Source organism: Heloderma suspectum, chromosome 2, assembly GCF_057233095.1.
Source record: "Heloderma suspectum isolate Gila_16-S chromosome 2, 16-S_ref, whole genome shotgun sequence".
NCBI classification, from domain to species: Eukaryota; Metazoa; Chordata; class Lepidosauria; order Squamata; family Helodermatidae; genus Heloderma; species Heloderma suspectum.
This window is the reverse complement of record NC_139459.1, coordinates 378512211-378539664: the sequence shown is the minus strand read 5'-3', so window position 1 is coordinate 378539664 and position 27454 is coordinate 378512211. Positions and strand designations below refer to the sequence as shown.

Here is a 27454-nt window from a genome sequence, read left to right as displayed (position 1 = left end):
GGCCTCGTGGATCATGCAACCAGCGAGTGCGCTCCAGAAAGATGCTTTCAGAGCCAAGGAGATCCACACACACTCAAGCAAGTCAAGCCAAGCCACACTACGCACTCACACGTTACCTTGCCCCTCCCATATCAGGGGCGTGGCCCAGCTTGAAAGAAGCAAAAGGAAGGAAAGGCCTCTGACACTCCAGGGAACATGTCAGCAGCTAGTGCACCTGCCCTCCCTCACTGCCTACAGCGGCAAAGTGTAGTGATTGGCTGGACACCCCTCTCTGTATAATGAGGCAGTAGCTTACAGTGGTGTTCTAAAGCAACTTTGGATGCTGGATGTAATAGTCTCGAGCCCCCTTTATCTTAAAATGCATCACTTCACTTCAGATGGCAGGTATGGCTTCCACACTGCACAGCTGCTGCATTCCTGATGCTAGAGAAATAAAAATATTTGTTTTAAGATTCCACACATGTGCAGAGTTTCCATTTTAAACTCACTTAGGGCATGATCCTATGTATGTTTAGAAAGGAAAAAGTCTTACAACTATCATTTCCCAGCGAGCCATGCTGGCTGGGGGATTCTAGGAGTTGTAGGACTTTTTTCTTTCTAAATATGCATAGGGTTGTGCCTTTAACTCATCATATCACACTAGCATGACTACAGAATAAAATAAGATTTCCTTCTGCTGCCCTGATGCTGGACACACTTACTTAGGAGTAAGCAGCACTTTGTTATAGGAAAGCATAATGTATATTTTAATTAAAATTTAAAAATCAGTATCTATCACCATATAGTTTTCCCATGGAAAACCTAGATGGTTTGGTGTTGTGATTATTTGACTGGGGCTGACATGCAGTTATGCATGACTGAAGGAGAGGCACTCTATATATGTTTAGGGGAACTAATCATTAGTCTTGAAATATGGTTAAACCTCCCACACTACCCTGCTATTCTATTTCTGCAATGCCTTCATCTGTATCCCCGTCTCCTGCCTTTTCTCCACCCTCCCTTCTTTTTTCAGGCTGAAATCCCATGCACATTTACCTCAGAGTTAAGTCCTATTGATCTGAGTTGGGCTTACTTCTGAGTAGACGTACTTAGGATTGTGTTTCAACTCTTGTCTTTAAGGTGACACAAGATACATACAGACACATACATACAGACACACACCAAAGAATCACAGCATCATATTTGTTTGGGGAAAGGGGGTGGGACACCCTAAAATAAGCAAGGGTAGACAGGAATTGTTTTAGCACTCCTGTGTCGATGCAAACCTGAAGCTGGTCGCAGAAAGGCACTGCTGGATCCTCTTTATCCAGGCAGGACCACAGGGCATAGCAACTTTTTTTCCCTTCCTCTTTCAGATTCCAGCAGCTCCAAACAGAGACAAGGATGACAAAACAGCAACAGAGAGGAGGGAGGCAACAGCAGCGGCCCCAATCTGCTGCCCCTTGCAGGGTGCACCGCCTGATGTGGGAACCTCAGTTTGCATAGTGGATGGGCTGGCCTTGCATGCTGGAGTAGCTTGCTTTGAACTATTTATAGTATATTGCAAGAATAATGTTTTGTCAACTATATCTACCCTTAACTTTATTTGATTACATGTATATTCTACCTTTTCTCCGGGAGCTAAAAGTGATGTACATGACACACACACACACCCGCATGTTTATCCTCACAACAATCCTGTGAGGTAGGTTAGGCCGAGAGGTTGAGATTGGGCCAAGGTGATCCCATGAGCTTTATGGGGAACCTGGAACCTGAACCTGATCTGAGTAGTGCGTTGGGAGATAGGGGCACACTGAGCACAAAGTGGGAGGGGCAATATTTTGGTTCCACACAGGCAGTAAAACCTCCCTCACATTTTGTCCTTCACATTCAGGCTGAATTGTATGAAGAATCTTTGCTCTTTCCAGGTGGAATAGCCGGAAACGTTAGTTCAGTTTCTGTCCGTTACATTGGAAACAGCCGGAAACTCTGGTTCAGCCTCTCTCTGTTATATTGCATGGATCTCTGTGAACCAAACTTTTAGCTCAAAGTGTCTATGGTTTTTCTAGGCCCATTTCCCAGTACACCTGAAAATGAAAATAAACACAGACACTCCTCCCCTATAATAGGACTATATTTTTTAAAAAGTGAAATCAACCTTTACATTAAACATAGTGTCTTAGATCCAAAAGGGGCCTGCATCATCCGAAATAGCCTTCCACTTCATAGTCTCTGAACAGCGGTGATTGCCCCATTCCGCCGAAGCCCCATCCCACACCGTTCCAGGGGATCCCTCAATCCGCAAGAGTAGCTTTGCGCGTGGGGGGTAAGGCAGCAAAAACAGCTGTAGTGGGGTGGAGGAGCCAGGATAGCCCCCCAAAATTTAAAAATGCCCAAAACAGCGTATTTTAGCTTAAAGCGCTTACTGCCGATAGGGAAAAAACTTCACAAAAGCTGGGAAACCAGCAACCACAGGAGAAAGGGGGTGGGGTCTTCTGAAGAAACCCAGAGGGATGGATCTGGCCCCCAGGCGGGAGGTTCCGCACCCCTCTTCTAGGACCAACACAATAATACAAAGGAGATCCCTGCTAGGTACTTTTGATAAGGTAAGAAGTATGAGAAGTCACATACATATTGTGTGGTGTCTGAAGCTCTTCCCACACTCTGAGCATTTCTATAGTTTCTCCCCTTGTATGAATGCTTTTGTCTCCTGCTATCACTGAAACATTGGAACATTCCTATGGTTTCTGTCCTGTGTGGGTTCTCTGATGTACCCTAAGGTGGGATGATTGGTAGTAGCTCTTTCCACACTCCAAACATTTATACGGTTTCAACCTTGTATGGTTTTTTTGATGAAAACTAAGGTCAACGCTTGTACTGAAGCTCTTTCCACACTCCAAGCATTTAAAAGGTTTCTCCTCTGTGTGAGTATTTTGATGTAAAATAAGGGTCGAGCTCACATAGAAGCCTTTTCCACACTCCATGCATTTATATGGTTTCTCCCCTGTGTGGGTTCTTTGATGCATATTGAGGTTTCTCTTCTGACTGAAGCTTTTTCCACACTCGATACACGTGTATGGCTTCTCGTCTCTATGGGTTTTTTCATGTGCATGAAAGTTTCCCTTAGTGCTGAAGCTTTTGCCACACTCCTTACACTGATATGGTTTCTCCCCTGTGTGGGTTCTTTGATGAAAAGTAAAGCCTGCACTACTGCTGAAGCTCTGTCCACATTCCTGGCATTTAAATGGTTTCTCTCCAGTGTGGTTCCTTTGATGGAAATTAAGGTTTCCTTTCTGAGTGAAGCTCTTTCCACACTCCAGGCATTTAAATGGTTTCTCTCCAGTATGGGTTCTTTGATGTACAGTGAGGTGTAGACTCCGAATGAAGCTCTTTCCACAGTCCATACATATATGTGGTTTGTCTCCTGTGTGGTTTCTTTGATGTAAAGCAAGGCTAGTGCTCAAACTGAAGCTCTTCCCACATTCCATGCATTCGTATGGCTTCTCCCCTGTGTGGGTTCTTTGATGTCTTTTAAGGCTTCCACTATTGCTGAAGGCTTTCCCACACTCCTTGCATTTATATGGTTTCTCTCCTGTGTGGGTTCTTTCATGGATAGTAAGACTTCCACAATCACTCAGGCTCTTTCCACATTCCATGCATGTATATGGTTTCTCTCCTGTGTGGGTTCTATGATGTCTTTTAAGACTTCCAATATTGCTGCAGCCTTTTCCACACTCTGTGCATTTATATGGTTTCTCCCCTGTGTGGGTTCTTTGATGTATAGTAAGGTGGAAACTTCGAGTGAATCTCTTTCCACACTCCAAACACTTAAAAGGTTTCTCCCCTGTGTGAGTTCTTTGATGTAAAGTAAGAGTTCCACTTCTACAGAAGCACTTTCCACACTCTGTGCATTTATGTGGTTTTCCTTCTGTGTGAATGCTCGAATGTTTATCTGAAGTTGATTTATCTTTGAATATTTCCCCCCACACTGGGCACTTGCTCCTTCTCTTCCCTTTGCCTTCTTCTGGGATCAGGAGATCGTGGGCATCAGCAACCTGAGAAGTAGAGGATTTGTTCCTACCCTTCTTGGATTGGTTTCCTTTATACCTCTTTTGTCTGTTTTGATTTCCAAATGTATCTTTTTTTAGTTTGTTCTTGGTTGTTTCCAATGACAGCACACATGGCTTTGTATAAATTTCAGTGTCCTTCCCATCGTCTGTTCGGGGGGGGGGGGGGGGCAGGGAGAAACAGAAAATACTGTTAGGAGTTCAAGCTACAAAGTGACGATCTGATCAGAGATCAAGACCAATTAGCTATTTCTCTGATTTCGAGCACCTTCCCTTTCTTCTCTGTATGCAGTGCTGAAAGCTTAGGTTAACTTTTGGATACACTATCTCAGAAAAAACATGAATTCCTTTCTGATCCATTTCCCATGTGTTATCACTACGCCCACACACACGTGTGTGTTTTCCTCCTGTAATACATCACAGTTTAGCATCTGGATCTTTTGCTCACATTATATCCTTTCACTGAATGAACCCATTCTCCGCTCAGGCCTGAGTAACTTTCTGGCCAATATTGGGTAAGGAATTCTCATGCCTGATCTTCCTGGCTTCTTGCCTACCTTCTGACACAGGACCCATCCACTGAAAATTCTGTCACTCTCCTTTCTCCTAGGACATGGGCGGCCCTTTAATCTTGGACATACCATCTCCATTGCAGCATGGAGACAGGCCATCCAAGATGCAGGAAAGGGCTAATGAAAAAAGACTCATGTCGGTGATTCACCAGACATGGTTAATGCTTGGTTTGTGTGTATGCAATGAAAGAGGGCTGATCATCTAAGCTTGGATGAAGAAACACTGCGGGAGGGAGAGGTAGTTGCTGTCAGGGTGAATATGAGTGGGAAGGGCCACGTCGTATGTTCACCCGGAGAGAAACTGAACATATGTATCAAGAGCAAAGTGACTTTCAAATCAGGTTTGCAGCTGGGTCTGGATCCATCCCTGAGTCTGGATATGCAGCTCTCAGCGGAGGCCAGGAGTATCTTTGCAAAGCTGAGGCTGGAGCATCAACTACATAAGAAGAGCCCTGCTGGACCAGACCAAGGGTCCATCTAGTCCAGCATTCTGTTCACACAGTGGCCAACCAGCTGTCGACCAGGAACCCACAAGCAGGGCTTGAGCGCAACAGCACCCTCCCACCCATGTTCCCCAGCAACTGGTGTACATAGGCTCAGTGCCTCTGGTACTGGAGGTAGCCCATAGCCATCAAGACTAGTAGCCACTGATAGCCTTGTCCTCCAGGAATCTGTCCAAACCCCTTTTAAAGCCATCCAAACTGGTGGCCTTCACTACATCCTGTGGAAGCGAATTCCATAGTTTAACTCTGCGCTGTGTGAAGAAGCCCTTCCTTTTATCTGTCCTGAATCTCCCACCAGTCAGCTTCATAGGATGACCCCACTGGGTTCTAGTATTTTGAGAGAGGGAAAAAAATGTCTCCCTGTCCACGTTCTCCACACCAGGCATAATTCTGTAGACCTCTCTCATGTCTCCCCTTCCTCTCCTTTTTTCCAAGCTAAATAATCCCAGCTGTTTTAACCTTCCCTCATAGGGGAGATGCTCCAGCCCCTTGATCATTTTAGTTGCCCTTTTCTGCACCTTTTCCAGCTCTACAATATCTTGTTTTAGGTGTGGTGACCAAAACTGTACACGGTATTCCACGTGTAGTTGCACCATAGATTTGTATAAGGGCAGTATGATGTTGGCAGTTTTATTCTCAATTCCTTTTCTAATTATGCCTAACATGGAATTGCCTTTTTTTTTTACAGCAGCCACACACTAGGTTGACATCTTCATTAAACTGTCCACCACAACCCCAAGATCTCTTTCCTGGTCAGTCACCATCAGGCTATACTTGAAGTTGGGATTTTTTGCCCCATCATGCATCACTTTACACTTGCTTGCACTGAACCGCATTTGCCATTTAGATGCCCATTCTCCCAGTTTGGAGAGATCCTACACTCTTTCCTAGAGGTGTCAGATCTGACCACAGTAACACACATGCCTTAGTTACATCTCGTTTGGGATTACCTTTGTGTGTTCTCTGCCTTTGAAGAGTGATGACAAACTTCAGCCGGTTCATAGGGCTGCAGCCAGAAGGTTAACTGGAGCCAATTATAAGGACCGTGCGACCCCCTTGTTACAAGAACTGCACTGACTCCTGGCTGGTTTCTAGGCACAATTCAAAATGCTAGTTGTGACTTACACAGCCCTAAATGACTTGGGGCGAGGTTCCCTCAGAGACTGCCATCTCATATTCAAGCCTACTCAGGTGTTCAGATCTCCCAGGGAGGTCCTTCTCTCAGTCCTGCCGATATCTCAGGCACGTTTGGTAGAGACATGAGAAAGGACCTTCTCAGTGGCTGTGCCTGAGCCATGGAATTTCCTCCCCAGAAAAGCCCGTTTAGCCCTCTCTTTCATGTTCTTCTCCTGTCAGGTAAAGACATTTCTATTCAGTCAGGACTTTGGCTTCCCAAGCTGACGTTTTTATATATGGATTGTCTTAATATATTTTAAATTTGGCCGCTGCTGGTGTCTTGGGCTTTTATCTGCTCTTCTTTTTTATTTTCTTATTGTTGACATTAAAAAAGTTACTGACTTTTAGAAAAAGTTTTATTGTATTTTTATTTTTGTTAGCAACCTTGGATACCACCTGCATTAAGCTGGGATATAAACTGAAATAAGATGTATATCCATATATACATACTCAAGAAATGTCTAAGAACCTACCTGTCAGTCTCTCCTGGACAAACATCTCTTCTTCCTTATCTTCAAGCCAGGAGATGAGGTCAGGTCTGGGCATCAGAGGCCCACCTTCATGGGAGAACAAAAGCCTAAGTGTTAGTTATGGCACTTGCGACTGCAAAAATATTTACAAAACCTAAAGTCTTTGTTCCCCACTCCCTGCCCCACCCAACAGACAAACAGAATGAATGCCAGATATTATAAAACAGGGAAGTCACAGCTGAGGAGACGACATGATGGGCCTGCAATCATCCATCTGTTGTCTGCGCCTTTCCCAGAAAGGACTGAAATGTCAGATGACCAATGTTTAGTGCAGGAGAATTCAGCACTGTTCCCCTTGAAGGTACAACTCAAGCCAAAGAAGGAAAGTCCTTCCTAGAGATATATGCCTGCTTAGACCATCCCACTTCTTCTGAAGGACAGCCAGAAAGCATCTGCTCTTCTGCCCCCCAAATATTCTTGGCAAAGGGGCCACCGGGTATGCAAAGAGTGCCTGAATCCTTGCCAGGCCAGAGGAAGGTAGCAGAAAAAGGCTAGGCTTAGACAGAACAGCCCAGGACAACCAACTGGCCACATTCGTCCTCTTTGGTGGCATCCTTACTGACGTAAAGAGACTGACATGAACTCAATGCTTTAAGCATCTATCAAGAAAGGGAAAAGGGATCCTTACCCAGGGAGTCCGCATTCCCATAATTCTCCAGCATGACTTCCCTGTGCTGCATCCTTTGGCCTGGGTCTAGCAGAGCCCACTTCTCCTCTTTGAAATGCACAGACGCACCCTCAAGAGGACGGGAAATCCTGAGAAAAGACAAAAGCTTTTCTACTCACCAAAAAACTTGGCAATTGTGCTGCACTCTTGCTGTACTGACATCTTGCAGCAACAGAAGCAAAGCTAAAAAAAAAAAAAGCTCTCAGCCTGTCCTGATTTCAGCCTCTCCTGCACATCTCTCAAACACTCTGTGACTCACCTGAGCTGGGAGACTTGAGACCAGAAAATTGCCCAGGAGCTGCAACCCTCTTTGTGGCCAGACCTGGCTTCCTCCTCTGTGTCGCAGAGCTGCCCCCATTGCCAGGGGAAAGGAGGACGCTCCTTGTGGTGATACAAGTGGTACCTCCTTGCCAGAAACTAGCCTTGCTCCAAAGCTCCTCTAATGGCCAGAGCTGGATTTCCCCTTCACACAGGAGCGCCAGCCCCATCGCCAGCCAAACCAAGGCCTCTCTCTGCCTGGGATGCGTGAGTCTCCTCGCCAGGAACTACCCTGGGAGCCAGGCCAGCCTTCGTGGACATCTCCCTCGTGAGGCCTACATGAGACATGGGGCAGAAGGTTCCCTCTTCAGGGTAGCCAAACTTCTGAATAAACAAAGGCTACTACAACAACAACTGCAGGGGAACAATGTGAGAGGCCTGCTGCCTTGAAGCTGCCCTCATCAGGGTCAGAAAAACTGGTAGGAAAAGAAATGCTGAAACTACATGAACTAAATCTCTGTGAAAGCTCTGTGTTGCTGCTGCTGATATTTTATTTATTTCCTTCCTTACTTAATTGATATCCCACCTTTCTGCCAAAGAATAGCCCTCAAGGCAGCTAACATTAAAATCCAGATTAAAAACAAAATCTTAATTAAAATATATCATAGAAATAAATTAAGAACACAAAGATAAAACAAATAAGCAGCACCAGCCAATTAAAACACCCCTGCAGCAACAGACCAGCTTACATGCCAAAGGCCTGCCTGAATAAAGCAGGCAGGACTGGGGAAGCTCCTCTCACAGAAGGGACTAAGGGTGATTTTATTTGCATAGCCCCGCCTCTGAACCAAGTGGGAGGAGCAACCCCCTCCTAGGTCACCTCCGCCACCGAAAGGGAAGCCTCCCTCACCTGAGATGGGGGCAGAGCAGCTCCTTCCGTTTCCGCCCAAAGAGGAGCAGACCTGGAATTCTCACTGTTATTTTCCCACTGCCTCTAAGGGTGACAAAAAAGATGGCAGGACACATATTTCCTGTGCCAATTTCTTGTATGAAAACAGCATCATTCTATTTGCCTTGAGGCACAATTCAAGATGATGGATTTTAGTCTTTGCTAGTATATCTCTCACCTTCAGCAAAGGAGATCGTTACCTTGTCGTGGTGCTGGAGCTTGAGCACCTCAATGACGTCGTGAGCTAAACCGTGAAGGGACACCCAAGACGGGAAGGTCATGGCAGAGAGGTCAGACTAAATACTATCCCTGGGGAAGGAAACGGCAACCCACCCCAGTATTCTTGCCATGAAAACTAAATGGATCAGTACAACCAGAGATATGTCGGCACACCCTCGGAAGATGGGACTCCCAGGTCGGAAGATGGTCAAAAAGCTACTGGGGAGGAACAGAGGATAAGTTCAACTAGCCCCAGATGTGATGACGCAGCTAGCTCAAAGATGAAAGGACGGCTAGCAGCCGATGGTGCTGGTGGTGAACGACGAATCCGATGTTCTAAAGATCAACACACCATAGGAACCTGGAATGTAAGATCTATGAGCCAGGGCAAATTAGATGTGGTTATTGGGGAGATGTCAAGATTGGAAGGACAGATAATGAAGCTGAAGTTCCAATATTTTGGCCACCTAATGCGAAGAGAAAACTCCCTGGAAAAGACCCTGATGCTGGGAAAGACTGAAGGCAAAAGGAGAAGGGGACGGCAGAGGATGAGATGGCTAGATAGCATCACCGATGCAATGAATATGAACTTGAGCACGCTCCGGGAGAGAGCGCAGGACAGGAAGGCCTGGCGTGCTATGGTCCATGGGGTCACGAAGAGTCGTACACGACTGAACGACTGAACAACAACAACAACAAGATTAAATATAGGCATTTTGGGTGTCAGTGAACTGAAATGGACTGGAATGGGCCACTTCACATCAAATGACCACCAGATCTACTACTGTGGACAAGAGGACCACAGAAGAAATGGAGTAGCCTTCATAATTAATAATCAAGTGGCTAAAGCAGTGCTTGGATACAATCCAAAAAATGACAGAATGATCTCAATTCGAATTCAGGGTAAGCCATTTAACATCACAGTGATCCAAATATACGCCCCAACCACAGATGCTGAAGAAGCAGAAGTAGATCAGTTCTATGAGGATCTGCAGCACCTACTGGATAGTACGCCAAAAAGAGATGTGATTTTCATTACAGGAGACTGGAATGCTAAGGTGGGTAGTCAAACGACACCTGGAATTACAGGCAAGCATGGTCTGGGAGAACAAAATGAAGCAGGACATAGGCTGATAGAATTTTGCCAAGACAACTCACTGTGCATAACAAACACTCTCTTCCAACAACCTAAGAGACGACTTTATACATGGACTTCACCAGATGGTCGACACCGAAATCAGATTGACTACATCCTTTGTAGCCAAAGGTGGTGGACATCTATGCAGTCGGTAAAAACAAGACCTGGAGCTGATTGTACTTCAGATCACAAACTTCTTATTGCACAATTTAGAATCAGACTAAAGAGAACAGGGAAGACCCACAGATCAGTTAGATATGAGTTCACTAATATTCCTAATGAATATGCAGTGGAGGTGAAGAATAGATTTAAGGGACTAGATTTAGTAGATAGGTTCCCGGAAGAACTATGGACAGAAGTTCGCAACATTGTTCAGGAGGCGGCAACAAAAAACGTCCCAAAGAAAAAGAAAACCAAGAAGGCAAGATGGCTGTCTGCTGAGACACTGGAAGCAGCCCAAGAAAGAAGGAAAGCAAAAGGCAACAGTGAAAGGGGGATATATACCCAATTAAATGCAAAATTCCAGAGGTTAGCCAGAAGAGATAAGGAATTATTTTTAAACAAGCAATGCGTGGAAGCGGAAGAAGATAATAGAATAGGAAGGACAAGAGACCTCTTCCAGAAAATTAGAAACATCGGAGGTAAATTCCAGGCAAAAATGGGTATGATCAAAAACAAAGATGGCAAGGACCTAACAGAAGCAGAAGAGATCAAGAAAAGGTGGCAAGAATATACGGAAGATCTGTATAGGAAGGATAATAATATCGGGGATAGATTTGGCAGTGTGGTCAGTGAGCTAGAGCCAGACATCCTGAAGAGTGAGGTTGAATGGGCCTTAAGAAGCATTGCTAATAACGAGGCAGCAGGAGATGACGGTATCCCAGCTGAACTGTTTAAAATCTTGCAAGATGATGCTGTCAAGGTGATGCATGCCATATGCCAGCAAGTTTGGAAAACACAAGAATGGCCAACAGAATGGAAAAAAATCAACCTTTATCCCCATACCAAAAAAGGGAAGCACCAAAGAATGCTCAAACTATCGAACAGTGGCACTTATTTCACATGCCAGTAAGGTAATGCTCAAGATCTTGCCAGGTAGATTCCAGCAATTCATGGAATGAGAATTGCCAGATGTACAAGCTGGGTTTAGAAAAGGCAGAAGAACTAGAGACCAAATTGCCAATATCCACTGGATAATGGAGAAAGCCAGGGAGTTTCAGAAAAACATCTATTTCTGTTTTATTGACTACTCTAAAGCCTTTGACTGTGTGGATCATAACAAACTGTGGCAAGTTCTTGGTGGTCTGGGGATACCAAGTCATCTTGTCTGCCTCCTAAGGAATCTGTATAACGACCAAGTAGCAACGGTAAGAACAGACCACGGAACAACGGACTGGTTTAAGATTGGGAAAGGAGTACGGCAGGGTTGTATACTCTCCCCCTACCTGGTCAACCTGTACGCAGAACACATCATGCGACACGCTGGGCTTGATGAAGCCGAGGCTGGAGTTAAAATCGCTGGATGAAACATTAACAATCTCAGATATGCAGATGATACCACTTTGATGGCTGAAAGCGAGGAGGAGCTGAGGAACCTTCTGACGAAGGTGAAAGAAGAAAGTGCAAAAGCTGGGTTGCAGTTCAACCTCCAAAAAACCAAGATTACGGCAACCAGCTGGATTGATAACTGGCAAATAGAGGGAGAAAACGTGGAGGCGGTGACAGACTTTGTCTTTCTAGGGGCAGAGATTACTGCAGACGCTGACTGCAGCCAGGAAATGTGGCTCTCCTCCACCTCTGGAGTACGAAAGCAGCCCCTGCCCCCCAACAAGGCTGCTGCCACCCCCGCCCCAGGGTGACGGGATAGGGCTCCAGGAGGGGAGGGGAGGAAAATCGTGCCATAGAAAGAATGAAAGCGGGGGGGGGGGGAGGAAGCAGCTGGATCAGTCTGGATCCTTTAGAGGTCCCGCTCCCTATTTTGCTTTTTGAGGGAGTTCTTCTCCCCCCCCCCCCGGCTGCTGACTCCGCACCACGGTTCCCTCTCCCCACCCGCGCCGCCGGCCCCGTATCCCATTCGGACCTGCCTTATCGACGGGGCGGGGTGCGTGGGGGTGCTCCAGAGAAGAGCATGCAACAGAAACCAGCTGTTTGGGCCCCACTTTGCAGCTGGCCTGCACGGATCAGCCTCCAGCTCACGCTCCCCAGAAATGAGCGTGCTTCGCTCTTTCCCCCACCAATCCTTCCACAAAAAGATAGAACCCTTGGCTCCCTCCACCCCTCGCCCCAACTCTGCACCTTTACCTCTTTGCATCGTGCTCCCCACTCTTTGCATCAGCAGCAGCACCCCCCCGTCCCGCCCTCCAAGCAACCGCACTGGGCCCTTTTCCCTTCCTCCCCCCCCCCTTAAGATTTCTTGCCTCTCTAGGAAGCAGAGCTCAGTTCTCCCTTGGAGGGCTGAGGGGTGGAAGCTGCCCCCCCCATCCCTCCCTCTGCAAACCTTTCAGCTGCACGCATTGAATCTTAACAACCAGCCGGACGGCTCCTTCCTGGCGGCTGCTTTGTCTCCCCAGAATAAGCGAGGAGCCAGCAGGGAGGGAGACCTGCAGCTCCAGGGCAGGGGGGAAAGCCAGCTCCCCCGCCCGGTCGGCCAGCCACCCTTATTTATATCCCGCCTTTCTTCCTTGGAACTGCACAGGGCCGAGGAAGGCAACGCGAGCACGTCCAAATGCTTTGGGCCGCAACTCCCACAATCCCTGTCCAATCGCCCTGAAGGCAGGGAGTTGCAGTCCAAACCCTACGGTGCGATCCTATGCGTGTTTCCCTGTCTAAACATGCATAGGATTGCACCCCGGGGTTTGGACTACAACTCCGACTTGTGAGCTTCCCATAGGCGACGGGTTGGCCGCTGTGGGAACAGAATGATGGACCCGATGGAGCTCTAAGGCCTACAACTCCCAGCATTCCCCAGCCAGGCTTAAGAACATAAGAAAAGTGCTGGATCAGGGCAAGGGTCCGTCTAGTCCAGCATTCTGTTCCCACGGTGGCCAAACAGCTGCCTTTGGGAAGCCCCAAGTAGGTAAAGGTAAAGGTGTCCCCAACCAGTCGTGTCCGACTCTAGGGTGTGGTGCTCATCCCCGTTTCTAAGCCGAAGAGCCAGGGCTGTCCGAAGACGCTTCCGTGGTCATGTGGCCGGCGTGACTGAACACCGAGGTGCACGGAACGCTGTTACCTTTCCCGCCGAGGCGGTACCTATTTATCTACTTGCAATTTCTTGCTTTCGAACTGCTAGGTTGGCAGAAGCTGGGACTGAAGACGGGAGCTCAGTCCGTCACGCGGCGCTCGGGTCTCGAACTGCTGTCCTGCTGACCTTCCGGTCTCCATTTCATTGCAATGCCACCCCCTGGTCATGTTCCCCAGCAGCTGATATACAGATATACAGATACCAGCAGCTGGTAGCTGTATCCTCAGATACAGGAGGCAATATATATAGCCATCATGACCAGTAGCCACTGGTAGCCTTATCCTCCCTGAATTTGTCTGATTCCCTGCTTCCAGATGGCACTGGCTTGCCTATCTCTGCTGTAAGTTTTGCCATACGGTCTCTTAGGAAAGGTTCCTCCTGTGCACGCACCGGGTCATTGCTGACCCCTAGAGGGACGCCGCTTATGCTGGCGTTTTCATGGCAGACTATAGCGGGGTAGTTTGCCACTGCCTTCCCCAGTCGTGACTACCTTTCCCCCAGCAAGCTGGGTGCTCATTTTACCAACCTCGGAAGGATGGAAGGCTGAGTTGACCTGAGCCGGCTACCCGAGACCCAGCTTCCGCTGGGATCAAACTCAGGTCGTGGGGAGAGTTTTGGTTGCAATAACCAGATCCCAACTGGCTTCACTTCAGTCACTGGCTGAATCATGGGCCTTCCAGTCATCGCCCTGGGACTGCCTACCTGGAACTCAGTGACAGGGAACGTAGGTGAAACATGCTTTGTGCCCAGGCCCATAATTTTTCTCCTGGAACTGTGTTTGTCTCCATTGTCTTGTCCATTTTCACCAGCAACCTTCTGTATAGGATGGACACACAATTCAGTGGGATTCAACTGAGAACCACTGACATCCATATTGTATTAATCAAAGTGGGCTGTGCACAGCCCCCCAAACTGCTTTGGAGGCCCCAAATAGGCCCTGACCTGCTTTGGCCTGCTCTGGGGCCGGGCCGACCTGCTTTCACCTCTGGGTTCAAAGCAAGATCTGGAGACCTGAAGCAGTGGAGCCCACCACTGCGCAAGACCCCCTGCTCCTTACCTGGATCTGTTGGGAGTGCCCGCAGCCGTTGGCCTCTGCAAGGCAGTCACCATTTTTTTTTAAATGGCGTGTCCTCTGACCAGAAGAAGTCACCATTTCGAAAGGAAATGGCAACTCCCTCCAAGATGGCAACGGCTGTGGGTGCTCCACAGGTAAGGAGTAAGGGGCTCGTGTGGCTGGGCGAGGCGGCTGTCCAGATCAGGCCTTAGCACTTCAGAACGATCCAACCCACTTCAGAGCACTTTGGCTTGATCCTGACCTGCTCTAGAACCGCACCGCTTCGGCCCAAAGTGCCCTGATCCTCTTCAGGATTCGGTCAGAAGCAGTGCACAGCCCTAAAACCAAGGCAGAACTTCACCGAGTTCTGCCTCGATGGGGAAATTAGCTGCATTCTTGGTGAAGCGGAGCTCCAGCCTAAAGTTAGTTTTTGAGACTGCGGGAAGGAGCTTTCCCGAGGATTTAAGCATACACATCCATACACACACAAAGAGGGGAAAGGAGTGCGTGTGTGTGTATGCTACCTTTTGTACAATAAACTCCAAGAGCAATATACCTTTCCCTGAGCTGAAGCCCTGTCCAGCAGGCAGGAAGTAGCAAGACTTGCAACTCCTGGTCTCAGGTGAAGAGGAAGGAAAACAGGAAGAAAAAAGATGGATCGTCATTTGGATATTGCAAATGAGAAGGCAGATTGTGTCTTGTTCAGCTACTGAATTATTACTATTCAGTGCAGGAGTTAGTCTGTGCCAGTTTTTAGGATTTATCACACAATCCTATATGTTTACTCAGAAGTCAGTCCCACTATATTCAGTTGCCAATTGGGCTTTCTCCCAGGGAAGTGTGCCTAGGATTGCAGCCTTAGCTGCCTTCCCAAGCTCTCTGTAAATTTCATCTCAAATCCAGGTAGCTTAATTAAGTAATTAATTGCTTAGATTTATATACCACCCAACTGACAAAAAACATCAGGCTGTTAACAGTTGTGTGATGCATCTTATCTTTGTTCATGTATTGTCCATGTGTGCACACTGGAAGAAACCATGCAATGCACAGTCATTTTGCATGCTAGGGTAGCTGGCTTTGAACTATTTATAGCATATCATAAGAATCATGTTTCTTCAACTATATCTATTCTTAACTTTGATTACATTTATATCCCACTGTTTCTCTCGGAGCTAAAGATGGTGTACAAGATCCCCCCATTTTTATCCTCACAACAATCCTGTGAGGTAGGTTAGGCTGAGAGGTTGAGATTGGGCCAAGGTAATCCCATGAGCTTCATGGGGAAGCTGGAATTTTAATCTAATATCTGAGAAGTGTACAATAGTGTGTGCATTGGGAGGTGGGGGTACACAGAACACAGGTAGGGGTGGGGGAGCACAGTTTTCCATTTGTGCTCAGGTAGCAAAATGTCTTGGGCCAGCCCTGCTAAACAAAGCCTCTTAGGGAGCAATCCTATGGCTGCTAGACGGCCATAGGATATGCTGTTTTCCAGGAACTGACCTCATAGCCTGCGCTCTGAGGTCGGTTCCTGAAAAAACGACCTCCTCCCATATCCTTACTGCCTCCGAGGCAGCGCAGAGAAGCCCATTCTCCGGCTCAGAAGAGCGCGGAGTGGCTGAAAAGGGGCATGGCTGGGGCATTCTGGGGCGGGAGGACGGAACTCATGTACAACAGTCAGGGCCAGAAATATTGGAACAAGGATAACTGTTTTGGCAGTTGGCCTCTGTACACCACCACATTGAAGTTGAAAGGAAACACACCCAGATTGGAGCGAAGTCAGGGCTTTCAGCTGTAATTCAGGGGTTTGACAAAAGTGGGGCATGAACCATTCAAGAAGGACAGCCAGTGGTATGCACACACCCCCATCATTGGTGGCCAAAAATCTTTCTCCCTCACATTCTGGCTAAATTGTATGAAGAATCTTTGCTCCTTCCAAGTGGAATAAAAACAGAGCTGGAAACTTTGGGTCAGTTTCTCTGTGTTATATTGCATGGATCCCTGTGAACCAAACTTTTGCCTCTGTCAGGGTTCCCCTTATGACCTGGATCCCCTGAGCAACTCCTTAAGAGTCCCACTTTCCTTCTTTTACTTTCCCCTTTCCAATAACTTGGGGTTTAGGCTGTAGGTGTGGGGTGATTGACACTCTAGACATAGAGTTTAACCACAACAGTTTACTGGTAAATTAAAGCAAGCAAATCATAACTAAAAGTATTTACACGATAGAGATGCAAAAGACATTAAGAGAAAATAAAAGTTGCAAAACTCAAGTTCCTTTACCTTAGCTGTACTTAAGACTTCTCCAGGCTGCTTCTTCCTGCTCCCTCTTCAGGTTCTGGTCTCCCTGACTCCGCTCTTACTAGTTTTCTCACTCTTTATATACCTTCCTCCCCCAAAACCGAAACTACCGTTTCAAACCTGAAGAAATGAAACTTAACTGGGGAAATGAAACTGAAACCTAACCAGGGAAATGACACTACTCCTCTCAGAGATACCCCGCCCCCAACAAAAAAAACCAAGCCTGTAAGCCTGACCTTTTTACCTTTGGCCTCTGTTGGCCCCAAACCTTTACAGGCTCAAAGAATCTATGGCTCTAGTAGGCTCATTTCCCAGTACACCTGAAGACCAAACTAAAAACAAACAAACATTCCTGCCTGCTCCTTTGGGAACTATGAAGGAGGCCAACTGCCCTTATAAGGTAACTACATTAAAAAAAAGTAAAAACAACCTTCGGATTAAACATAGTGTCTTAGATCCAAAAGTGACTTGCACCATCCAAAACGGACTCCCACCTGCAGCATCTCTGAACTGTGATTTCCCCATTCTGCTGAAGCCCCATCCCACACTGTTCCAGAGCATCCCTTGATCTTCATGAGTGGCTTTGGGGGTGGGGAGGAGGCAGAGAGATGCAGTGTGGAGAAGGAGCCAGGATAGCCCGACAATTAAAAAAATGCCCAAAATACCAACATATTTTAGCTGAAAGCTCTAAGTGACAATAACTAAGCCTTAGCTGAGGCATTTCAGCCTTTTAGAATAGGGGGGGAAATGGCATAAAAGCTGGGAAACCACCAATCCTTTGGGGGAGGGGAGCAATCAAAGGGGGGACTTCTGGGGAAAGGGCAAGATTTGGCCCCCAGGCATGACACTCCGCACCCCGCTTCTAGGACCATCACCATAACACAGAGGAGATCCCTGTTTAGTATTTTTGATAAGGTAAGACGTACAAGAGGTCACGTACATCTCCGCATTATTATTTTAGCATTAGACAAGCACATATACATTTGAACCAATCTCTAAAAGACCATTTGAAAAGTATTCCACATTCCTTGTGCTTATGTAGTTTATTGCATGTCGGCTCTTTGATGGAAAATCAGCTTTCCTTCTGACTGAAGCTTTTGCCACACTCCATATCTTTATAGGATTTCACCTCTGTATGGATCCTTAGATGATCATCATGGCTTCTCAAATTCTGAGCATTTCTATAGTTTCTCCCCTGTATGAATACTTTTGTGGGATTTTAGCCTCCCGCTATCACTGAAACACTTTCCATGATCTGAACATTTATATGGTTTCCGCCCTATGTGGGTTCTTTGATGTACCCTAAGATGTGATGACTGATAGAAGCTCTTTCCACACTCAGAACATTTATATGGTTTCTCCCCTGTGTGGGTTCTTTGATGTACCCTAAGGTATTCACTTGTACTGAAGCTCTTTCCACACTCCAGGCATTTAAAAGGTTTCTCCCCTATGTGAGTATTTTGATGTAAAATAAGAGTCGAGCTCACATAGAAGCTTTTTCCACACTTCATACATCTATATGGTTTCTCCCCTGTGTGGGTTCTTTGATGTATATTAAGGTTTCCCTTCTGGCTGAAGCTTTTTCCACACTCGATGCATTTATAAGGCTTCTCATCTCTATGGGTTATTTCGTGTGAATCAAAGCTTCCTTTAGTGCTGAAGCCCTTGCCACACTCCTCACACTGATATGGTCTCTCTCCTGTGTGGGTTCTTTTATGTAAAGTAAGGCCTCCTGGCGTACTGAAGCTCTGTCCACATTCCTGGCATTTAAATGGTTTCTCCCCAGTGTGGATCCTTTGATGAAAATTAAGGCTTCCCTTCTGAGTGAAGCTTTTCCCACACTCCAGACAATTAAATGGTTTCTCCCCTGTGTGGGTTCTTTGATGTAAAGCAAGGCAAGTGCTCACACGGAAGGTCTTTCCACACTCCATGCATTGATATGGTTTCTCCCCTGTGTGGGTTCTCTGATGTATTTTAAGGTTTCCACTGCTGCAGAAGCCTTTTCCACACTCAACGCATTTATACGGTTTCTCCCCTGTGTGGGTTCTTTCATGGACAGCACGACTTCCACAGTCACTGAAGCTCTTTCCACATTCCATGCATTTGAATGGTTTCTCTCCTGTGTGGGTTCTCTGATGTCTTTTAAGGCTTCCACTATTGCTGAAGCCTTTTCCGCACTCAACACATTTATATGGTTTCTCCCCTGTGTGGGTTCTTTCATGGGCACTACGACTTCCACAATTACTGAAGCTCTTTCCACATTCCAAGCATTGATATGGCTTCTCCCCTGTGTGTGTTCTCTGATGTCTTTTAAGGTTTCCACTATAGCGAAAGCCTTTTCCACACTCGACACATTTATATGGTTTTTCCCCTGTGTGGGTTCTTTCATGGGCAGTAAGACTTCCACTATCACTCAAGCTCTTTCCACACTTCATGCATTTGTATGGTTTCTCTCCTGTGTGGGTTCTATGATGTCTCTTAAGGCTTTTGCTACTGCTGAAGCCTTTTCCACACTCAGTGCATTTATACGGTTTCTCCCCTGTGTGGGTTCTTTGATGTAAAGTAAGGTGAATACTTTGACTGAATCTCTTTCCACACTCCAAACATTTAAAAGGTTTCTCACCTGTGTGAGTTCTCCGATGTAAAGTAAGGCTTGAGCTCACTGAGAAACTTTTTCCACATTCCATACATTTATATGTTTTCTGCTCTTTGTGAGTTCTTTGATGAATAGGAAGGGTTCCACTTCTACAGAAGCTTATTCCCAACTCTATGGATTTATGTGGTTTTCCATCTGTATGAGTTCTGCAGTGTCTATTTACAGTTGATTTATCTTTGAATATTTCCCCCCACACTGGACACTTGCTCCTTCTCTTTCCTTTGTGATCTTCTGGGATCAGGAGATCATGGCCATCAGCAGCCTGGGAAGTAGAGGATTTGTTCTTACTCTTTGGTTGGATTCCTGTATACTTCTTTTGTTCACTTTGATTTCCATACGTATCTTTTCTGACTTTCTTCTTCATTCTTTCCAACAACATCACACGTGTCTTTGTATACACTTCATTGTCCTTCCCATCATCTGTGGGGGATGGGGGAAGAAACAGAAAATACTGTTAGGAGTTCAAGCTACAAATTGAGGATGTGATCAGAGTTCAAGACCAATTAGCTACTTCTCTTATTTTGAGATTCTTCCCTTTTTTCTCTGTATGCACTGCTGAAACTTAGGTTAACTTTTGAACACACTACTGTTTCGGAAAACCAATTAATTCTTTTCTGGTCCATTTCCCACCTGTTATCACTAGGCACTCATGTGTGTGTGTGTGTGTGTGTGTGTGTGTGTGTGTTCTCCTCCTGTAATACATCAGTTTAGCAACTGGAACTTTTATCCCCGTTATATCCTTTCACTGAATGAATGCCAGTGTCTTGGATCCTATCTATCCGCTCTTATTTTTTACTTTTATTATTGTTGACATTTAAAAAGTTACTTTTATAAAATATTTTATTGTTTTTAGCCACTCTGTGTGGTATATACAATCCTTATTTTATTTATAAACTGAAATACTACATACATGCACTTTCACTATATATCTAAGAACCTACCTGTCAATCTGTCCTGGACAAACATTTCTGCTTCCTTATCTTCAAGCCAGGAGATGAGGTCAGGCTTGGGCATCAGAGGCCCACCTTCATGAGAGAACAGAAACCTAAATGTTACTTATGGCACTTGCAAATGGAAAAATATTCAGAAAATCAAAAGTACAGTGTCTTTGTCCCCCCACTCCCCATCCCACTCAATTGACAAATGGAATGGATGCTAGATGTTTTAAAACAGGGAAGTATCCGGTGAAGAAAGAACATGATGGGACTTGAATAATCGATCCAGTGTCTGTAGCTTTCCCAGAAAGGACCGAAAAAACAGATGACCAATGGTGTAGTGCAGGAGAATTCAGCACTGTTCCCCTTGCAGCTTAACTAAGCATAGAGAAGGAGAGGCCCACCTAGAGAGAAATGCCTGCTTAGACCATCCCACCTCCTCTGAAGGAGAGCCAGGAAGCATCTGGTCTGCTGCTCCCCATATACGCTTGGCACAAGGGCCACCAGGTATGCAAGAAGCCCTGAATGCAACGAGCCAGGCCAGAGGAAGGCAGCACAAGGAGGCTAAGCTTAGCGTAGCCCAGGCAGACCCACTGGCCACACTCGTCCTTTTTGGTGGCAGCCTTACTGGTAAGTAAAGAGACTAACATGAACTCAATGCTTTAAGCATCTATCAAGAAAGGGGAAAGGGATCCTTACCCAGAGAGGCCACGATCCAATAAGTCCCCAGCATGACTTCCCTGTACAGCACCCTTTGGCCTGGGTCCAGCAGAGCCCACTCCTCCTCCGTGAAATGCACAGCCACCTCCTCAAAGAGCAGAAAATGCTGGGAAAAGACAAAAGCATTCTCTGCTCACCAATGCTCCGGGTAATTTTTCTTAGCAAAAAAAAATGAAATAAAAAAAATTTTTATATAATTTTTTTAATAAGTGAATTTTTTAGAAAAGCAGGGGGAAGAGAAAAGATACTATTATGGGGAACCACCCAAACCACAAAACAAGGAGTTTTTATACACCGATTGACAAGTTTTATTCCCTATTTCTCTCTGCCTTACGAAGGACTTCAGTTCCAATTAGTGTCCGAAATGAATTCGGAGAGCTTACTGCCTTTCCATTTTCATGGGGAAAGCGGAAAGGCAGTAAGCCTTTCCATTGTTTTCGTGCCCCAGCATCTACCGTGCTCCAAACTGAGTTGCTACAATGGCCTCTGCTAGCGTTCCTCTGATCTCACGCAGAGTTTGAGGGAGATTCTGTGAAACGTGAACGGCGGCACCACATCCTGCAACAACAGAAGCAAAGCTAAAATAGCTTTCAGCCTCCCCCGCACACCTCTCCAACACCCCCCAGAACAAAAATGTCTGTCGCCTTGAAGCAGGCAGGATTGGAACTGGGGAAGGCTCCTCCCACTGAAGGGGGCTAAGCATGACATTATTTGCATAGCCCCGCCTCTGAATCAAGTGGGAGGAGCAACCTACTCCTACTTAACTTCCACCACTGAAGGAGAGGTCTCCCTTACCCGAGTCGAGGGTGGAGTAGCTCCTTTCATTTCAGCCCAAAGAGGAGCAGACTTGGAACGCATCACTGGTATTTTCCCACTGCCTGTAAGGGTGATAAAAAAAAGACGGCAGCATAAACAGATTTGCCTTGGGACACAATTCAAGATGGTGGATTTGACCTAGATATGCTCAGAGGGTTTGGTCCATGGTTTCTCTCCCTGCCAACGTCTTCCATTCTTTGCCTTGGGAGTACCCACCCCACTCATCTATCAGCCCCCTTTTCTTAAAGTATCTGTATTGTGGACGGAGGAAGCCCATGTGGGACTCTCCTGCAGAAGGAAGACTGGGAAGGGAGGGGAGGGGTCCTCAGCATCTCCCCCCACAAGTGTGCTTGTTATGGGTTTTAGTCTTTGACAATATTGTGACATTATAGTTCCAGCATTTAGGAAGCCTCAGCTTACCAGTTAGCTACCTATAGCTGATTAGGACACTTCACCAAAGAAAACATCATGGATTGTTTAGGGGTGGGGTCCATTCAAGTTCTGTACTACAAGCAATTTCCAGAGGGTAGCCATGTTAATCTATTACAGCAAAAACAAGGAGTTTTGTAGCACCTGGAAGACTGACACATTTATTCTGGCACAAGCTTTCATGGACTATAGCCCACTTTATCAGAAATAGTAAGGGCAAATTATTATAAATATATACTTCTTCCAATAAAACATCAACGTATCAAATAGCCTAAGATACTTGGCACTTTTCAGTCTCTGTGGTCTATCATGTGACAAGGGAGAGAGTGTTCTCTGTTGTAGTTTCCTGATTCCGGCATACCCTCTCCATGGAAATGGTGCAAATAATGCTAACGTTGATTCTGGGACCACGGGCTACACTTCCTGGAAGATGGGCTGTTGGCAAGGGACGGGTTGCACCTCACAAAGGCTGGGAAGAATGTGTTTGGCCACAGCATGAAGAACTTCATCAGGAGGGCTTTAAACTGAATCCTACAGGGAAGGGAGATGCAAAGTTGGGGGTAACAATCGGCGAAGGCTCATGCACCACAACGGAGAGAACAGCTCTAATAGCGCCCAATAATAGTCTTCAGATACATGTAGGAAGAAAGCCAGACTGTGAAGCACATGGTCTTCGATGTCTATATACTAATGCCCAGAGTATGGGAGACAAACAGAACGAACTTGAACTCTTAATACAAGAAGGAAATTATGACTTGATAGGTATAACTGAGACTTGGTGGGATGACTCTCATGATTGGAATACAGCAGTTGAAGTATATAACTTGTTCAAAAAGAACAGGAGGAACAGAAAGGGAGGTGGGGTTGCACTGTATGTGAAAAATACATATCTCTGCACAGAAATACAGGAGGAGGAGCTTGGTACCCCATCGAGAGCATCTGGATCAAGATAAATGGAGCAAAGAATAAAAGGAACCTGGTGGTCAGAGTCTACTACCGGCCACTCATTCAAGGAGAAGACGAAACTTTTGAAAGGCAGATAGCCAATGTTTCAAGGAAGCATGATGTAGTAGTAATGGGGGACTTCAATTTCTCCAATATTTGTTGGGAGACAAATTCTGCAAAACATGGCCCCTCCAGGAAATTCCTGACTTGTGTGGCCGATAACTTCCTCGTACATAAAGTAGAAGAAGGAACTAGAGGATTGGCTATCCTTGGCTTGATCCTAACCAACAGAAATGACTTAGTGGATAAAGGAGTTGAGGCTAGCGAGGGATGCTAAAAGCAACAAAAAGGCTTTCTTCAGATACATGCATAGTAAAAGACAGGAAAGAAATGGTGGTTCAACTATTCAATAAGGATGGCAAAATGATAACAGATGACAAAGAAAAGGCAGAAGTGCTCAATTCCTACTTTGGCTCATTCTTCTCCCAAAAGAGGGCCTATGACCCAACGCCTATTGAAATCAATAGGCATTGACCATATGCCTATCGATCTCAAGCTGCAATCTCAAAGATTGTAGCTGAGATCGATAGGCATATATGGTCAAGGAACACCTAATTACTTTGAATGAGTTCAAATCTCCAGGGCCAGATGAACTGCATCCTAATGAAGAACTCTCAGAACCGCTGTCTATTATCATGGAGGATGGGTGAAGTTCCAGCTGACAGGAGGAGGGCTGATGTTGGCCCTATCTTCAAAAAGGGCAAAAAGGGAGAACCTAGGAACTACAGACCAGTCAATCTTACATTGATCCCTGGGAAAATTCTGTTGCAGATGATAAAGCAATCCTTCTGTAAGCACCTTGAAAACAATGCAGTGATTACTTGAAGCCAACATGGATTTGTCAAGAACAAATCCTGCCAGACGAATCTGATCTCATTTTTTGATCAGGTAACCTCTCTTGTGGATTGTGGGAATGCTGTGGACATAATATACTTCAACTTCAGCAAAGCTTTTTACAAAGTTCCCCATGATATCCTGCAAATGCAAACTATAATGCAAACTAGCTAAAAGTGGGTTAGATGAAACAACTCTCAGGTGGATCCACAGTTGGCTACAGAATGGGACTCAAAGAGTGCTTATCAATGGGATCTTCTCCAACTGGGAAGAGGTAACAAGCGGGGTACCGCAGGGCTCAGTCCTGGGCCCAGTGCTCTTCAACATTTTTATTAATGACTTGGAGGAGGAGGTGCAGGGAATGCTGATCAGATTTGCAGATGACACAAAATTGGGCAGGATAGCTAATACCCTGGAAGACAGAAACAAAATTCAAAGTGATCTTGATAGGCTGGAACGCTGGGCAGAAAACAACAGAATGACATTTAATAGGGATAAATGCCAAGTTCTGCACCTAGGAAAAAGAAACCAAATGCACAGTTATGAGATGCGGGGTACTTGGCTCAACCACACTACAAGCGAGAAGGATCTTGGAATTGTTGTCAATCACAAGCTGAATATGAGCCAACAACGTGATGTGGCTGCAAAAAAGGCAAATACTATTTTGGGCTGCATTAATAGAAGTATACCTTCCAAATCCCGGGACGTACTAGTTCCCCTCTACTCAGCACTGGTTAGGCCTCATCTGGAGTACTGTGTCCAGTTCTGGGCACCACACTTGAAGAAGGATGCAGACAAACTGGAGACGGTTCAAAGGCAGGCAACGAAGATGATCAACAGACTGGAAACAAAGCCCTTTGAGGACAGACTGAAAGAACTGGGCATTTTTAGCCTTGAGAAGAGAAGACTGAGGGGAGATATGATAGTGCTCTTCAAGTACTTGAAAGGTTGTCACAGAGAGGAAGGCCAGGATCTCTTCTCGATCATGCCAGAGTGCAGGACACAGAATAATGGGCTCAAGTGACAGGAAGCCAGATTCCGGCTGAACATCAGGAAAAACTTCCTGACTGTTAGAGCAATACGACAATGGAACCAATTCCCTAGGGAAGTGTTGGGCTCTCCACACTGGAGGCGTTCAAGACGAGGCTGGACAGCCACTTGTCAGGGATGCTTTGACTTGGATTCCTGCACTGAGCAGGGGGTTGGACTCAATGGTCTTATAGGCCTTTCCAATCCTACTATTTTAGGATTCTATTCTATTATATATTTTTCAGAACCACGTCAAAAGCTACTTGTTTACCTAGGTGTTTTAAACTGTTTTATTAAGCTGGTTAATATGAGCTGTCTTTTTTCTGTATTTCCTGCCTTTTTCATTGTAGTTAAAATTTAACCCTAGATGGAGGGCTGCCAGATCTGCAGCATCCCAAAGCCATGACTGACAAGGCAGTTTGGTAGTCAATGCCCACCCGCCTGCCCCCACATACCTCTCAGCTAACAGGAGGGAAACCGACAGCACTCTTTTGTGATTAAGGTGCAAAAGTGAGTGGGCATCCAAAACAGACCCCCAAATGGAGACTATAAATAGGTGCCCCATTAGTTGGCCTTTTTTGTTGAATATAAACATCTTACGACAGACTTTCGATTTTGGGCAGTGGATAAGCCTAATACACAAGAAGATAAGATCCTGCTAAGGAAAGAAATGGAATGGATCTTCAGATTTAACACATTATCTCCACAGGGATTAAATGAGGAATTGGAGTTTCTACCACTTCTGTAACTAGAATGCAGTATTAGACATTCCCTTGCCTCTCTAGCACAGTCTTGTCCAGATATGAGAGGCCTTGAGCTGCACCTTGGGAACACCTGCATAACTTCTCACAAAAAGCTTCTCTAACAGGAACAACATAAATCACAGCCTTCTGAATTTTTTTTCTAAATTGCCAGTGAATTGTTGTTGTTGTTCAGTTGTGTCCGACTCTTCGAGACCCCATGGACCATAGCACTCCATTTCCCGTAGGAATTCCTGCGGATGTTAGTATCTCCAGGCCTATCTGCAGTGTGTAATGATTGATACGCTTTTTGATGCTAAAATGTACACACAGGCCTAGTTGCAATGAGGTAGATGTTTCATATATATATATATATATATATATATATTGCAGTAATGTGTTTTCCTATCTGACGTTTACAGCCCCCTGAAGAAGGCCTTAAAATAAAAATAGGCCAAAACGCATCAGGCTCTTTACAAATAAAAAACTTTGTTCCAGCCTCCTGAGACGTTTCTCTCCGCTTTGGCATCTTTGGGGGTTAAGGGCACCCAAGGGTGGCTCTCCTCCACCTCTCACACTGGATCCCCACTGGCACCCCAGCACAGCTGTTTCCTCAGCACCAGGGCACCCCCGCCCCCCAGGGTGACTGGATAGAGCTCCAGGAGGGGAGGGCAGGAAAGAATGAGCTATAGAAAGAAGTGCTATAGAAAGAATGAAAGGGGAGCGGGGCCTTTGCAGCCGGATCAGCTTGGATAGTTTGGGGGTCCCCCTCCCTATTTTGTTTTTTGAGGGCGCTCTTTCTCCTCCTCTCCCCCGCCCCCGCTCTCCCCCCAACTAAGCAAGGCTGCTGACTCTGCATGAAGGGCCACCCTCCCCACCCCTGCCACCAGCCCCATGTCCCATACGCACCGCACTGATCGAGGGGGCGGGGGGGCTGCAGAGAGGATCATGCAATAGAAACCAGGTAGCTGTTTGAGCCCCACTTTGCAGCAGCTGGACTGCATGCATCAGCCCCCAACCCATGATTCCCAGAAGGGAGTTAAGGGGGCGAGGGGGGGGGTGCTTCCACCAAGGCTTCCAATAAAGCAAATCCTGGGTCCCCCTCCATCCCCCCAATATTGCACCGTTACCTCTTTGCACGGTCCACTCCACGTATCAGCGCCCCACCCCAGGAATGTCACCAGCCTATTTCCCTGCTCTGCCCCCCCCACACGCCCACTTTTAAGATTTCCTGCCTCTCTAGGAATCAGAGCGCAGTTCTCTATGGGAGGGCTAATTGGCGTTGAAGTCCAAAAAATAGGACGCACTCCTATGCATGTGGAGGCGGGGAAAAAGGCCTACAACTCCCAGCATTCCCCAGCCAGGCTGGGGAAATCAGAACATAAGAAGAGCCAGGCTGGCTGAGACCAGGGTCCGCTTTGGCCGGCATTCCGTTCCCACAGTTGCCAGCCTCTGGGAAACCCAAAAGTAGGGCAAGAACGCAACAGCAACTAGTATGCCTCTGATTCTGGAGGCAACAGATAGCCACCATGACCAGTAGCCACTGGTAGCCTCATCCTCCATGGATGTGTCTACTTCCCAACATGGGCATCCGATGGTATTTTCCCGGCGTGGGGGGCAAAGCTGCACAGCAGTTTGTGGT

General features: G+C 46.3%; 1 protein-coding gene across 2 annotated transcripts; it reads right to left on the bottom strand.

Annotated features, from left to right (window-relative positions):
• Positions 1-2105: 2105 nt before the first annotated feature.
• Positions 2106-27007, bottom strand: LOC146356324 (uncharacterized). Of its 2 annotated transcripts, none has more exons than XM_084831542.1 (6): positions 26943-27007; positions 21755-21837; positions 20939-21065; positions 20246-20329; positions 17932-19724; positions 2106-3911 (listed from the first exon to the last, which is right to left on the bottom strand). In XM_084831542.1, exons 2-6 carry the CDS (start codon positions 21815-21817, stop codon positions 2718-2720), a joined length of 3261 nt encoding a protein of 1086 aa, XP_084687668.1. In that variant the 5' UTR covers positions 21818-21837; positions 26943-27007; the 3' UTR covers positions 2106-2717. The 2 variants fall into 2 exon arrangements, with proteins under 2 accessions (XP_084687668.1, XP_084687667.1); XM_084831541.1 differs by lacking the exon at positions 2106-3911 and adding an exon at positions 21415-21517 and having other exon boundaries at positions 15474-19724.
• Positions 27008-27454: the final 447 nt, after the last annotated feature.